The sequence below is a fragment of the Clavispora lusitaniae genome, assembly GCF_014636115.1.
Source record: "Clavispora lusitaniae strain FDAARGOS_655 chromosome Unknown tig00000038_pilon, whole genome shotgun sequence".
Taxonomy (NCBI): domain Eukaryota; kingdom Fungi; phylum Ascomycota; class Pichiomycetes; order Serinales; family Metschnikowiaceae; genus Clavispora; species Clavispora lusitaniae.
In genome coordinates, this window is record NW_027093976.1 from 329472 (window position 1) to 343269 (window position 13798).

The following is a 13798-nucleotide window of genomic DNA, read 5'->3' on the forward strand; positions in this document are numbered from 1 at the left end:
ACTCATCCATTAACATCCACTAACTCATTTATCTACTCAATTCATCGATCATTCAATTCATCAATCCAATTCATCTATCCACTCAATTCATCAATCCAATTCATCTATCCACTCAATTCATCAATCCACCCAATTCATCTATCGATTCCATTTACCTATCCATTCGCCTATCCATTTACCTATCCATTTATTCATTTATCCAATCTATTCATTTATCCATTTCTTCAATCTATTCATTTCCCCATACATTTCCCATCCATACTCCATGCATATCTGCCCAGTCTCATACTCCTGCACCATCCTCTCTTCATCTCCATGGAAACGCCAAAACCCAAAAAATACGTCTCTGCCGACGATCTCTACCGCCGATCGACGCAGTACCAGGTCTGGTCGTTCACCGCCAGCGAGCTTGAGCGCAAAAAGGCGGCGGCCAACGAAAAAGGCCGAGCGGCGGCCGTTGGGCGGTTCGAAGACGCTTTCAAGGCGCTAGAAGCAGAAAAACCGGCGCTTGTGGCCTCGCATGGCGCCCAGTTACGCGGCTGTATCGAGCTCATCTCGCTTGAAGAGGAGCAGAAGTACCTCTCCTTCTTCTGCGGCCAGATTGTCCAGATCTGCACGCATTTCCAAATGCCCACTCAAGTCAAGGCCACCGCCATCTCTTTCTTCAAGAAGTTCTACTTGGTCAACTCGGCCATGGAGTACCGGCCCCGCAATGTCTTGTACACCATTGTGTTTCTTGCGGCGAAGCTGGAAAACCACTTTGTGTCCATCGAGTCCTTCTGCTCCAAGATCCCCAACACAAAGCCCCAGGACATCTTGGAGTTGGAGTTTGCCGTGCTCCAGTCGCTCCGCTTCACGCTTCTCGTCCACCACCCGTTCCGCCCGTTGTACGGCTTTTTCTTGGACTTCCAGCACGTGCTTTTGCATCCGGAACCCGTTTTCCCATCTCTTTCTGTCGACACCATCGGCAACCTCTACGACACGGCGAAAAAATGGCTCAACGACCATGCGTTGCTCAGCGACGCCTCTTTTCTCTTCACGCCGCCCCAGATTGCCCTTGCGGCGCTCTATGCCGTGGACCCGAAACTCACAGAAAAGTATCTTCGGCGCAAGTTTGCCAAGGAAAGAAAGCAGGAGAAGGCAGTGAAACTAGAACCAGTGAAAGAGGAGAATGAGTCGGCCAATGGCAAAGACGAGCCATCCAAAGAGAATGGAGCTTGTGAAAACGGCAATAAGGAAAAAGACAGCTACGATCTTTTGCTCTCCACGATCAAGGAATGCATCCAGGTGGCCCAGACGGAAACGAAAACGTCTCGGGAGGAAAGCACGCTTATAGACAAAAAGTGTTTTTTCGCTTTGAACCCGGCCAAGCTCTTGAAGAAGAAAATCAAGTCGCTCGAAGAGAAATAGACGGGGGAAACTTCTAATATTACGTAGTTCTTCTGGATGAAGCCTACATGTGGAGATTATAGAGGTACTGGGCGAAAATCCATAAAAAATGCTTTTGAAAATATAGATGAACATTCTTTTCTAAGTATGAATGAACCCCTGTTTTCAATATCCAAGATGAGGTACAAGGTATTTTAAGTTATGACATATTTAGTATCAGGTACTGCAACGTATAGACTAGAAAGTCGACTTTTAGTCTAGTAATATACAATAATAAGCATTAGTACATTGTATTCTTATATATCCGTCAAAGAAAAAAGAGAGCATATATGTTATGATACAGAATTATATTTAATCGTATCTAAGGTGTAGTAATGGAAGTCGGTAATAATGACAAAGGCATCAGATTACGATCAGTCTTTCAGATATTCTGTTACTGCTGCTACATACTGGATTCTGCTAGGAAGTTCTATTTCTAAACCTTTACCTATACATGTATGCCGTGGTTGCCGTACTTGCTCGGCAATTGTCCCATAAATAACATCTCTACTTGTCCAACACACTTTCCTTCTCCAACACACGCTCGATTTCCTTGAACAAAGTGTCGGCGGTGGCCTGCGAACCTTTCACCAATGCACAAACCAACTCGGACTTTTGGTTAAACTCGCGTGGGCTGATTTTGATCCGGAACCGACAGCTTTTCAAGTTGAACGAGTTGTTCGACGAAATCGATCCGGTGATGTGGTATCCGAAGTGGTCTTGCTTCAAGTTGCGCAACCCAAAGTTGGACCACGAGTTCAATAAGGCGTACAATGCAGTCATCATCTCCTGCTTTGGCAAGATCGTCTTATACCGTTTAATGTCAGCTGCCGCAGGGTGTGACGACGACGAAAACCACCGGAAAAACGACCCGCTGCGCTTCTCCTCCACCAGGTTATTGCCCGAGGTGGCAGGCGATGGCAATTGCTTGGGCTCATCCAACGTTTTCTTGGAGCCCCATGACAATTTGCGGAAAAGCGATCGACTTCTCTTTTGAGGCTTTGGCTCCGCAGCCACATTTGTCGAATCCACTAATGGCTTTTTAGACGTCTGTGTGGCCTCTGTAGACTTTGAGTTATTCTTTGGCATCGTTCCATATGATTTGGGTTGACGCTTGTTCTCAGTTTCTGGACGCAACATGGTCAGCGGTGGAGGCTGCACTGCTCCAGCAACGCGACTAGTCTTTTTCGATTCTGGCAATTTAATTTTTTCAAATAGCTCTTCGCTGCCACGGCCGTGGTCCACAGAGTTGTCATCGTTAAAAGTGTAGTCCGCCTCTTCTTCTTCTTCCCGCTTGCTCTTTCTTTTCTGATTCACTGGTTGCTTGCCAGCATAGTACGAAGTGCGCTTGTTTGCGAGATGCTCATCAAAGTCAATGACAGAAGCTGAGTCCAACTGTTCCTCGTCCACCTCGGGAACAAGACCTGCCTGATCCAAACGATCAGCAAAGCTGGTTCTCAAGCGGGGCATGTTAGCCTTATCATCGTCGTTGAATGCTTCTCTACCCTCCTTCTCAGCATTTAATTCATCTTCTGCGCCTTCGCCATGTGCATCCAAAATAGAATTAAGGTCGCGGTAAGACTCCTTCGTCAGGCGAATTGTGAGCAAGGATAAGCGCTTGTTGGATGCTGAAAAGTGGTGTGACTTGCGTGTGACTTTAGGGATGTTCACGCTGCCAATGAGCGTCTTCGAAGGTGGTGGAAGTTGTTCCTCCTCCTGTTTGGTGCCGTTCAATTGGCCCTTGATGTTATACTGCGAGTTCAAAAGACGCGACTTGCGGATCTCAGACATGTACTCTGTGCTCAAGTCAATGTCCTGAGATTCGTGTTCTGGAAGCACGTATTGCGTGCTCTCATATTCACTGTTCTTGGAGAGCCGATCGGCGTTAGCATCTTTCACACTCACCATTGACTCGCGTTTCTTGCGGGTATCAGCAAACTCATCCTGGAAAGCATCTTGTGCCCGCGTGAGCTTTTCATTTTCAAACGCAGTCCACAATGGGTCCAAACGCGACATGGGTCTCCGCGACAACACAGGTGTAGGTCTGCGCTGTGGTACAGGCTGGGTCGCTGAGCGACGCTTGATGTTAGCGACATCAGCTGGCGTAAGGTCATCATTGTGAGGTGTCTCGGAAATGCTGCGCAATTGGGAGCGGCGTTTTGGTTGCGTGAGCTCACCACCTTCTGCCTCTGCGGGCTTAGTATCATCCTCGGTCACCAGAATATGCAATTTCCGGGACGATAAGAGCGAGCGGCGCTTCAGACGGCGTTTTTGTTTAGCCAACTCGCGACGGGCCTTAAGTTCAGCCTCATGCTTTTTGCGTTCGATCTCCATCAACTTTTCATACTCACGCGCCTTCTTCTCCTCGTCGTCCACTAGCAACTCGTCATCACGGTCATAGGCTTCTTGATTGAATATTTTATCACACAACGTGGCAAAAGTGGCGGATGTGCGTTTCGTTTGCTTATCCATATACTCCCAGTCGCTCTCGCTGGCCAACTTGGCATACGTGGAAAGCAACTTGACTGTAATGGAGTTACGCTTGAGCGCAATAGACTGGCGGATCGATCGTGTCTTTTGCATACTCATACGTGAGCCCAGGCGACGGAAAACACTACGGCGGCGCTCAACTGGAGCAGCTGAGTCTAAACCCGCAAGTGCCCGTGCAGCCTCACTGCGACTGTTTTCAGCAGCATCATAAATCAGGTCTTTGGACGGTAATGTTGGTGGGCGTGACAGTTCAGCCGCCACAATGTCGTTGTAGATATTACGCGGAAGCGAAAGGTCGCGGGTAGAGGGTATTTTCTGAGGCGAGCGCCGAGGAGAGCGAAGGGGCGATGCAGTTGTCTTTTGCGGCGAGCGGCGTGGCGACTTTTGCCCATACCGCCGCTGGAAGGACACGGGTCTGGAACGGCGCCGCGGCGTCAGCACGCCCAGGGTCAGGCGGGGCATACGGCGCGGCGTTCCTGGGCCATCGTCCTGGTGCCGGTAGCGCAGAAGTAATGCGTAGAAAGTCTTTTCAGGGTTGGGCCCATCGGCCAAAAGACACCGCACAATGTCTTCCTCGGGACGCGCATGCCACAAGATGGACAAGTTGTGCAAGATGTGTTGATCAATGTTCTTGGCGCTACCTAAGGATTTGTAGGCAGTTTGTGGATGTGGAAGCAGGCGTACGCTCACAAGGTCATCATCGGGAATAGGATACTTGGCGAGCAACGGGTGTGTAAGCACGTCAGGTGTGGTGATACGGCGGGCAGGGTCGACGGTAAGCATGCGCCTAAGCAAGTCTTGAGCTTCTGAACTCAAATCAGAAGGCATTTCAAAGGAGCCAGCCTGAACCTTGAGCAACAAGTTGCGGATGTTCTCGTCATCAAAAGGCAAGCGGCCGGTCAACAACGCAAAGAGAATGACGCCGCATGACCATACATCGGAGGCTGCGCCGTGGTATTTGAGGCCAGAAACAATCTCTGGTGCCGCATAATGGGGAGAGCCACACAGGGTTTCAAGCAAGCGGCCCTGGCTCTCGAGCGCCGCCATGCCGAAGTCTGCAAGCTTGACGTTGAGTGCGGCGTCAAGCAACAAGTTTTCCGGCTTCAAATCACGATGACAAATGCCCAAAGCGTGGCAGTATGCTGTGCCCAAGATGATCTGGCGGAAGTACTTCACGGCCTCGCGTTCGTGCAAAGGCCCACGTTCCACTAACAAGTCAAACAATTCACCGCCTTCCACATACTCCAAAACAAGGTACAAGGCCTTGGACGTTTCCCAGACGTCGTAAAGACGCAACACATTGGGGTGCGTGAGGAGCTTCATGATGATAATCTCACGCTCAATCCCATACGGGAGTTGGCCAGCCTCCGGTTTCTCGTATTCCTCATTGAGCTCCAGTTTCGAAACCACCTTGACGGCGGCCTTCTGGCCCGTGTTGGAGTGCACGCCGAGGAGAACCCGGCCCGTGGCGCCACGGCCCAAGGTTTTGCCCAACTTCCAAGGCCCAATCTTGTGGGGGTGGCTGTGCGACATGGACAGAGCCGAAGACATCAGCGCTTGTCGTGAAATCATAGACATAGACGGTTCGGAGGACTTAGGAACGATGGACGGAGAAAGGAACGAGTGACAAAAAGCAAGGTGCTTGGGAGGGGAAAAGCGTGGAAATGGAAAAAAGAACCGAAACTCGAGAAAAGAGGCTCAATCGGTGAAACTCTAGAAAGAAACTTGCAAGACAAACACTTGGGAAGAAATGCGGAACACTTGAGAAGAGTGAGCGTTTATGTGCAAGCGGATTTTTTCCGCATCGGGAGTACGCGACACGCGCCGCGTGCCTGCCGCGACAGAAAAAAGATGAAACACCCGTACCTCCCGTTTATTGGCCCGGCCAAGCACCTGCCCGAATTTGGTCAATTTCAACGGCAATGGTTTCAGTCAGGCAATAGCAGTATTCTCAGGCTTCTGCTCTGTTTGGCCCAGGCCACTGTTCGGCTCCCGTTTGTGTGACGCGTGTGCATTCTTGGACGAAACCGAAAGATGTGGTCACGTGATGCTATCTTCCGCGTCCTGGAATGCAGGTACCGTCCCATGTAGGGCAAACAGCCCAAAGGTTCAGGACCAAGAAATAAGCGAAATATTGCAGGAGCCGAAGAAAGTAAATTAGCAAAGTTTGTTTGTTTTCCTTTGGCTTTTCTTTTTTTGGCAGTCTAATTAGCACAGCTGAGATGGGTGCAATGAGACAGACAAGGCCAACACTGATCTTTCAGTTTCAACAAGTCAGATTCAGACTCAATGAAGTCAGATCCAACGAATCCAACAAGCCGGCAAAGTCTCAAACAAACAATTCGTCAAAGTGAAAATAAACCAAACAATGCGATAGTGTGTACCAAAAAACAATACTATAGAGTTCCGAAACGTAAATTGTGCAAATAGCCCTTCTTCGCTTCTGCTAACCTCGCAACCAGAAAATAAACTGCGAAACCTGGAAGGCACAAAGAATGGAACCTTGCTCCAAATGTCAAAAGTGAACGCAAAATGGCTCCAAAACTGAGAGAGATGATGTTGAAGCGAGGCCGAATAGCAGAATCGGATATCGGCCATGAATCATTTTCCTAGAAAAGTGACATCTGGGCCCAAGACATATCTCTCTAGTTTTGTCTAATGTTTTAGACCACTGGGCCTCGGAGTGCATCCAGATAAATATAATAATGCATCCAAGCCATTTCGACTAGATTCAGAGTGATTTGAGCCGCGTGGCTCCTCTTCCCCTTTGGGAAAAAATGCACCATCCATACTTGTCCCTAAAATGGATAATTAATGGAGGCTGGACCTTTGGTACAAGGTTGATTCTTAGTAGTGTATGAGTTCATAACGAAAAGAGAAGGGTCTATACATCTGAAACACGATAACAATGCGGCAAAGTCAGATGATAAAATTGGCCAGGTCTTTGGGCAGAACCTGTATTTTTACAAAGAAAAAGTAGTTGGCGGCGAAACTTTGTGTTTGTACCACTCAAGGGGGTATGGGGAAGTGACACAAAAAGGAGAGTGCACCCGTACACCATTTTCTGAAACACCCGTACCTTTTACAACACCCGTACAGTTTTGAGGTAAACATCCATACACCACTCTTTTTAAAACCCGTACCTTCAAAAACACCTGTACATTTTTTTAGTAAAACATCCATACACCAAGTTTACGACACCCGTACATCTTCATACATAAGCCCTTCAGCTCCAGTTCAGGGTCATTTAGTCTGATAAAATGAAATTTGTGTTTATGGGGAATAATTAAAGTTATAGTTTTCATTATCTTCATTTTTGTTTTTTTAATGCAAGGGGTCAGAAATTAAGGTGCGGCAGAAAGCTTATGTTGAAAAAGGGACACATGTGACAAGCCTTATTCAAGTTCCCGATTGAAGCGATATTCAATGAAATCTCCTACTCAAATTTGATTTGTAAGGTTAATTTTAATGTTGCTCTTGGTTATGGAATTTCCAGCAATGGTGTTTTTGCGAGAAAAATGATAAAACGAGCCCAACTAAGTAATGGACAGGGTCACTGCAGAATTTATTTCAGAAGGGGTTTCAATTGTTGAAAAGCAATTAGTAGCTTGGGAAAAACTAGCGTTTCAGGATTTAAAACATGCTCAGTTTCGGTGTAATGAAACGCGGTGTTATTAATGATTCTATAGAAGTGGAGAGTTGTAATATTCAACCGTAAGCGGATTATATATAAGATACCAATTCCTGGTAAGTGTTTGCAGAAGACAAACCTTCATTATGAACCAAAAGAGGACAAAAGGATCAAAGGAGGACAAAAAGATCAAATTACTGATCTTAGAAACATTTCAAATGGGTATGGACCTTTAGGATCGTGATCAGTTCATGGACAAAGTTTCGTCACAAGCTGTAACAAGCTTGAAGTCAACATGTAGCCATATTCATAATTGTTTCCAATACAGCATTCACTTCGTCAATGATTTAACTCCGATTTAAGAGACAGGGACCTCTCCAAATGACCTGATTACTTACAGTATCTTCATATGCTATATACAATAGTTGCCATAGCATAAACAAATAATCAATCGAACAATATGTAAACTTTGGAATTGACAAAGGCACCAGCTTTCAAGTAGTCGAGCAAATCATTTTAATCTACTGTGGTAATGATCTTGGTTAATCATTTCCCAATGATCTATTGGTATATATGATTGAAAGTGTAGACTGTAACAATTTATTATAGTGTTCTGAGAAAACAGCAACTATCGGTTGATAAAGTCGTAAATGTTATGTTTTATTCTGTTCAAGCTGAGCTGTTCAGATTGAGCTCAACCAATGACAACGTCGAAACTAAAAGATTAATTCATCCATATTCCCCGGGAATAAGAAAATCTTGGTTTTCTAGAATTTAACGTTCCATCCTGCTTTCAAACCCCAATGTGCCTTGCAATGGTGATTCGTCCTGCAAAACTCTGGATAATTGACTAGTTTGAGCAATTAAGTCGATTGTAAGCAATAATTTGGGCTGTGTATTCAATGGGTAGACTGGATATAGTGTGAATACTTTGTTTCTTTAATGTCTCGCTCCGTTCATCTGCAAATGCAAATACAATCCGATTCGAGCTGTCCGAGTTATTCTAGCTAGTCGCAAATGGTCAACCCAGCCAACTTAATTCAAATATAAGAAGCGACAAGCAATTGACCTAGATCGTAGGTTCTTGAGCTAGATGATATCAGATACAGTAGCTTAATACGATTGATTGGTGGCTCTAGTGAATCTGAGTCCGAATCTTTTTCAATCACTACACTTTTACTAATGAGATTAACCAAAGGCGAAACTTTAACCAAACGACTAATGAGCGAGTAGATTAGTTGAGACTGATAGCAATTGATGGGAAAAACGATTAGATGTCTCTGGAACATAGTGGCTTGTTAGGCCGTTGGGACAATTGATTTATAGAATACGGTCAATAGTTCGGTTCACTAATATTCTAATTTTCACTATTTCTCACTATTCTCACTATTCTCACTATTCTCACTATTCTCACTATTCTCACTATTTTTGTGGTTCACTAATTCTCACTTAATTTTTCGTTCGGTCTTATTTTGTATTATTTTCGGTGTTCTTTTCGGTCTTCTTTTTTGTCTTATTTCGTTTGGTCTTCTTTTCGGTCTTATTTCGTTTAGCCTTCTTTCTTTTTGTCTTCTTTGTCTTCTTCTTTCTTCTTTTGTCTTATTTCGTTGGTCTATTCTCTGTCCGCATCCTGTACTTCCACGTCGCACTTTCACACATCAGTGTGCCTGACTTTTCAGCGCCGCATCTTTTCTGGCCTGGTTCTTCCTCACTTCGACTTACTTCGACGTCTGTCTTCTCGATTTCACTTCGACGTCTGTCTTCTCGACTTCGTCTATCAGCTTCTTCATTCTTCCGTCTTCGTCTTCTCACCTTTCCCTCATCTTTCCCTCATCTTTCCCTCATGTCCTGGGTCTCAACTTTCCCCGGCTACAGCAACGTCATGGGCCGGGCCAAGAAAGTGGCGGGCCAGATCCTCCAGACAGGGCCCACGCCGCGGCACGTGGGCGTGATCATGGACGGCAACCGGCGCTTTGCCCGCGAACACAAGTTGGAGGTCAAAGAGGGCCACAGCTTCGGCTTCGACGCCATGGCCGCCGTGCTCGAGCTCTTGTACCAGAGCGGCGTCGAGCACGCCACCGTGTACGCGTTTTCAATCGACAACTTCCGCCGCCTGCGCCAGGAGGTCGACTGGCTCATGGACTTGGCCAAGTCCAAGTTGAAGCAGATGGCGCAGCACGGCGAGCTCTGCGACCAGTACGGCATCCGCATCCGTGTTTTGGGCAACGTGCTGCTCTTGCCGCCCGACGTGCGCGCGGCCTTGCGCGACACCGAGCGCCGCACCGCCCACAACTCGCGCGCCGTGCTCAATGTGTGCTTTCCTTACACGGCGCGCGACGAAATGGCGCACGCGGTGCGCGCGGTGGTTGGCGCGGCCGCGGCCGACCCGCACTGCAAGGTGGACCAGGCGGCGCTCGAGCGTCACTTGTACACGGGCGAGGCGCCGCCGTTGGATCTTTTGGTGCGGACAAGCGGCACCTTCCGGCTTCTGGACTTTTTGTTGTGGCAGGCGGTGCCGTCGTCGTGCGCCGTGGTGTTCTGCCCCAAGTTGTGGCCCGAGTTCACCGCGTGGGACATGTGCTTGATCTTGCTCCGCTGGAGCTTCAACCGCTACTGGTACGGCAGCGGCAGCGGCAAGCGCGCCGACGCCTGGAGCGACTCGGACTCCGACTCCGAGCCGGACACCGCCGAAACGGAAACGGCCGAGACGTCGGGCTTCCGGGCAAAGCCAAGTCTATGAGGCCACGGCAGCCTCCGCAGGCCTCCGGGCGCAGCCTGGAGGCGTGAGTTCGGGCATGAACATTCTGGCGACTTTCTGACATGAACATGGCCTTTCTGACATGAACATGGCCGTTCTGCATGAACATGGCCGTTCTGGCATTTGGAGAATCTTGATCCCACGCTTAAGCACATCCTTGCTACTTTGTCTTTTCTTGTTCTCCTGGCTTTCTGCCAGATTGTTAGAACATTATTCTGCCTGGTCGACATGAACATTTGACATGTCGGCCAATGCGCATGTTGACTAGCAATGGCTTCTGTCTATTGTCAGATCTGTCTGATCTGTTCATTGAACATCCCTCGGCTCATCACTTCATCGTTTCCGGCTTCATCGGTTCATTTTCATCCTTGAGCAATCTGTTCACTCCCACTCCATGCATAAGCATTCGTGCTCGCGGCCCGCCTCAGCCGTGGGCCGCCTAATAAAACGACCCTCGTGTAATATATAATCAAGCAATTTGTGAGAATGCAGCCGTGTATTTATCTATCCAGCGAGTACCCGACTATGAGTGACATAATAAAAAATAAAACCCATCAAAACGGATCCAACACAAGGGCATGACCCAATTGGTAACGATGAGAATCTTGTGTTCTGTAAAAATTGGAAGCAAAGCACCCAGTACAACCAAAGCTAGAATATATAGCCAATCTGCTTCGGCTACCACGTTTGCACAGTCCACCTGGGCACTTGGCTTTTGGTGTTGGAGCATCCTCGATGGTAGTTCACAGAATCTACTAATCCAATGCCTAGTCGATTTTTCAGAGATGTAATTAGCTCCAAATATTCAAAAAAATTCAAAAGAAAAGGTAGTGAACATTAACCACTCAAAAATTCAAGATCAAATTAACATATTATTGAAGACAGGAAAACAGGTCTACCACTGGATTAAACTAGGTATTTTTGGTAATAATGATAAAAAATAATTCATCTCCAGTAAGACCACCCGCCCGGCCATTGACTCAGTAAGCATTCCGGCCTCCGTATTTATCTACTTCATTGGTGACAATTTGTGGTTTCCAGTGCAATCCTGTGAATATAATAGAACTCTTAGACACCAGAATCGGCGTGGCTATTAGAGCACACAAATGTTCAATAAATTACACATGGCTCGTCATATGCATTAGCTGTTTCATGAACGAATCACATTGTCTTTATTCGTCATCCAAGCAATGAGACTCCAAATCGTTCGTTAAACATGGCCTTTGTCAACTTTGTTCTTGAAGTACCTTGCAAAGCTTCCGCCATTTACGAAGGAAATTCTGACTAATGACCACTTTCTGACATCCCATCTCTGTTTCTAACGAATCACCAGTAAACCAAATGGCCGATTATGAATCGGAGCCTCATAAAGCTGTCAGATTGTTTCTGGCCTAGTTGCTCATACTATGAATTTACGATTACTGATGAAATAGCCATTCTCGTGGAAATCCTTCCATTACGGCTCATTTTGGCCCCGGTGATTTGATTCCCTTCATTTCTTTGGTTACAGTTTGTAAATTGAAGAACAGTCGGCATGGTTCTTCCTGCATGGCCGTGCACCATGCGTTATCGCCAATATGTTCCTGTATGACAACCGTTGACTCACCAGTATAATTTCAGACCATCGACCAGACTCTTTTTCCCCAATGGACTTAGTCAATCATCTTCCGGACCGTCTTTTGTTTGCCGTGCCGAAAAGTACGTTTACTTTTATTTCTTGCCTGTGCCGCCACTAACCCGCCAGAGGGCCGTTTGTATGAAAAATGCTGCGCTTTGCTTGCCGGCGCCGATATCCAGTTTAGACGCTCCAACAGGTTGGACATTGCCCTTTCGACCAACATGAACATCGCGCTCATCTTCTTGCCCGCGGCCGACATTCCTACTTTTGTCGGCGAAGGTAAGTGTGACTTGGGAATCACCGGCCTAGACCAGGTGAAAGAGGCCGACATGTTCGATTCGGTAGCAGACTTGTTGGACTTGGAGTTTGGCAAGTGCAAGTTGCAAGTGCAGGTCCCGGCCAACGGCGACATCGACAAGCCCGAGCAGTTGGTGGGCAAGAAAATCGTTTCGTCCTTCACCAGATTGTCCAGCAATTACTTTGAGGAGTTGGAAAAGCAGGTGGGCCACGAGCAAGGCGCAACCAAAATCAAGTTTGTGGGCGGCTCGGTGGAAGCATCGTGTGCCTTGGGCGTGGGTGACGCCATTGTGGATCTCGTGGAAAGTGGAGAAACAATGAAAGCCGCAGGACTTAAAGCCATATCCACCGTGTTGGAAACTTCAGCACACTTGATCTCCTCCAGAAAGCCCCGCTTCCCTGACATTGTCCAGACCGTGCACCAGAGATTCGAAGGAATTATGGCTGCCCAGAGGTTTGTCTTGTGCAACTACAATGCGCCAAGATCGATTGTGCCAGAGGTTTTGAAAATCACTCCGGGCAAAAGAGCCGCCACCATTTCTGCTTTGGAAAATGTCTCTGCCGACAGCGAGCCGTGGGTGGCCATTTCGTCGATGGTGGAAAAGAAGAAGATCAGTGATGTCATGGACGAGTTGAAGAAGGCCGGGGCCTCTGACATTTTGGTGTTTGACATCAACAACTGCAGAGTTTGATAGACAATAGATGAGGGACTAACGACTGTAGATACATTTTCCCATTGGACACTAAAATGCACATCAAGTTTCACCTTTGTAGATCATCATCGTTCGATTCGTAATTGACCGCAGTTCTTATTGAATGTATCTCCAGTACACACAATTACAAAGAAAAATCACAGAACCCGGCATTGGTTGGAAGTAGTGGTGAATCCTGGAATAGAGTGATTCGAAAGATTTGACTGAAGACAAATGACAGATGCAAATGCTTCAAACAGTTATAGAAATCAAGTCCTTGTAATAAGAAGCCATGGACAAGAAAGAGTCAACTAGATCAATCTGACTCATAAAACGTTCTAGTCATTGTCTTTGATGGGATCTAGCAAATACATATAATCACATTGGAGTGCTAGTGTCTTGTACTGGATTACACATAAAATCTTGTATCATTGCCATCAAAAACTGGATCAGAAATCTCAAATAAAGAAGCCAATTTCGTGACTGAAAGCCGAGAAAGGTTCAGTGGAATCTCTGCCAGCAGATACAATCAGATCCTTCAGATACAAGAGCCCAGTTTCTCCAAATAAAAACAACACCACATACTGAAAAAATAGTGCTACGGTTGAGAGGCTAAACTACTGTTGAGGCGCATATGATGGTCAGAACATTTGTATCAGCAAAGCTAGTTCGATAAATAGAAAAATAAGGACGCTAAAGAACTACTCTACCGAACATAGATTCTATTCAGAGCTTTAAAGCCAGCCAGCCCAATCGGGAACATTCTACATAAATCAATCAATCTAACATTATTCGACCACTTTCAATCGATTCAACTTCATAATATTAGATTATTTTTTTTTTTCCAAAATTGCCACCTTGGCCAATCCTGGTAACCGGAACAC

At 46.7% G+C, this 13798-nt stretch overlaps 4 protein-coding genes across 4 annotated transcripts; 3 read left to right on the forward strand and 1 right to left on the reverse strand. All coding sequences in view use genetic code 12, as the record gives it.

Moving 5' to 3' along the window:
- Positions 1-273: 273 nt before the first annotated feature.
- FOB63_001273 (TFIIH complex kinase subunit) lies at positions 274-1410 on the forward strand (the record flags this gene model as incomplete). Its single annotated transcript, XM_002618643.2, has 1 exon — positions 274-1410. The coding sequence occupies one exon, from the start codon at positions 274-276 to the stop codon at positions 1408-1410; it is 1137 nt and encodes a 378-aa protein (XP_002618689.2).
- Positions 1411-1935: 525 nt separating this feature from the next.
- GIN4 (protein kinase) lies at positions 1936-5496 on the reverse strand (the record flags this gene model as incomplete). Its single annotated transcript, XM_002618642.2, has 1 exon — positions 1936-5496. The coding sequence occupies one exon, from the start codon at positions 5494-5496 to the stop codon at positions 1936-1938; it is 3561 nt and encodes a 1186-aa protein (XP_002618688.2).
- A 3896-nt stretch (positions 5497-9392) lies between these two features.
- On the forward strand, positions 9393-10289 carry RER2 (ditrans,polycis-polyprenyl diphosphate synthase; the record flags this gene model as incomplete). The annotated part of the gene is made up of 1 exon (XM_002618641.2): positions 9393-10289. The coding sequence occupies one exon, from the start codon at positions 9393-9395 to the stop codon at positions 10287-10289; it is 897 nt and encodes a 298-aa protein (XP_002618687.1).
- Positions 10290-11953: 1664 nt separating this feature from the next.
- HIS1 (ATP phosphoribosyltransferase) lies at positions 11954-12914 on the forward strand (the record flags this gene model as incomplete). Its single annotated transcript, XM_002618640.2, has 2 exons — positions 11954-12005; positions 12052-12914. 2 exons carry the CDS (start codon positions 11954-11956, stop codon positions 12912-12914), a joined length of 915 nt encoding a protein of 304 aa, XP_002618686.2.
- Between the last annotated feature and the right edge of the window lie 884 nt (positions 12915-13798).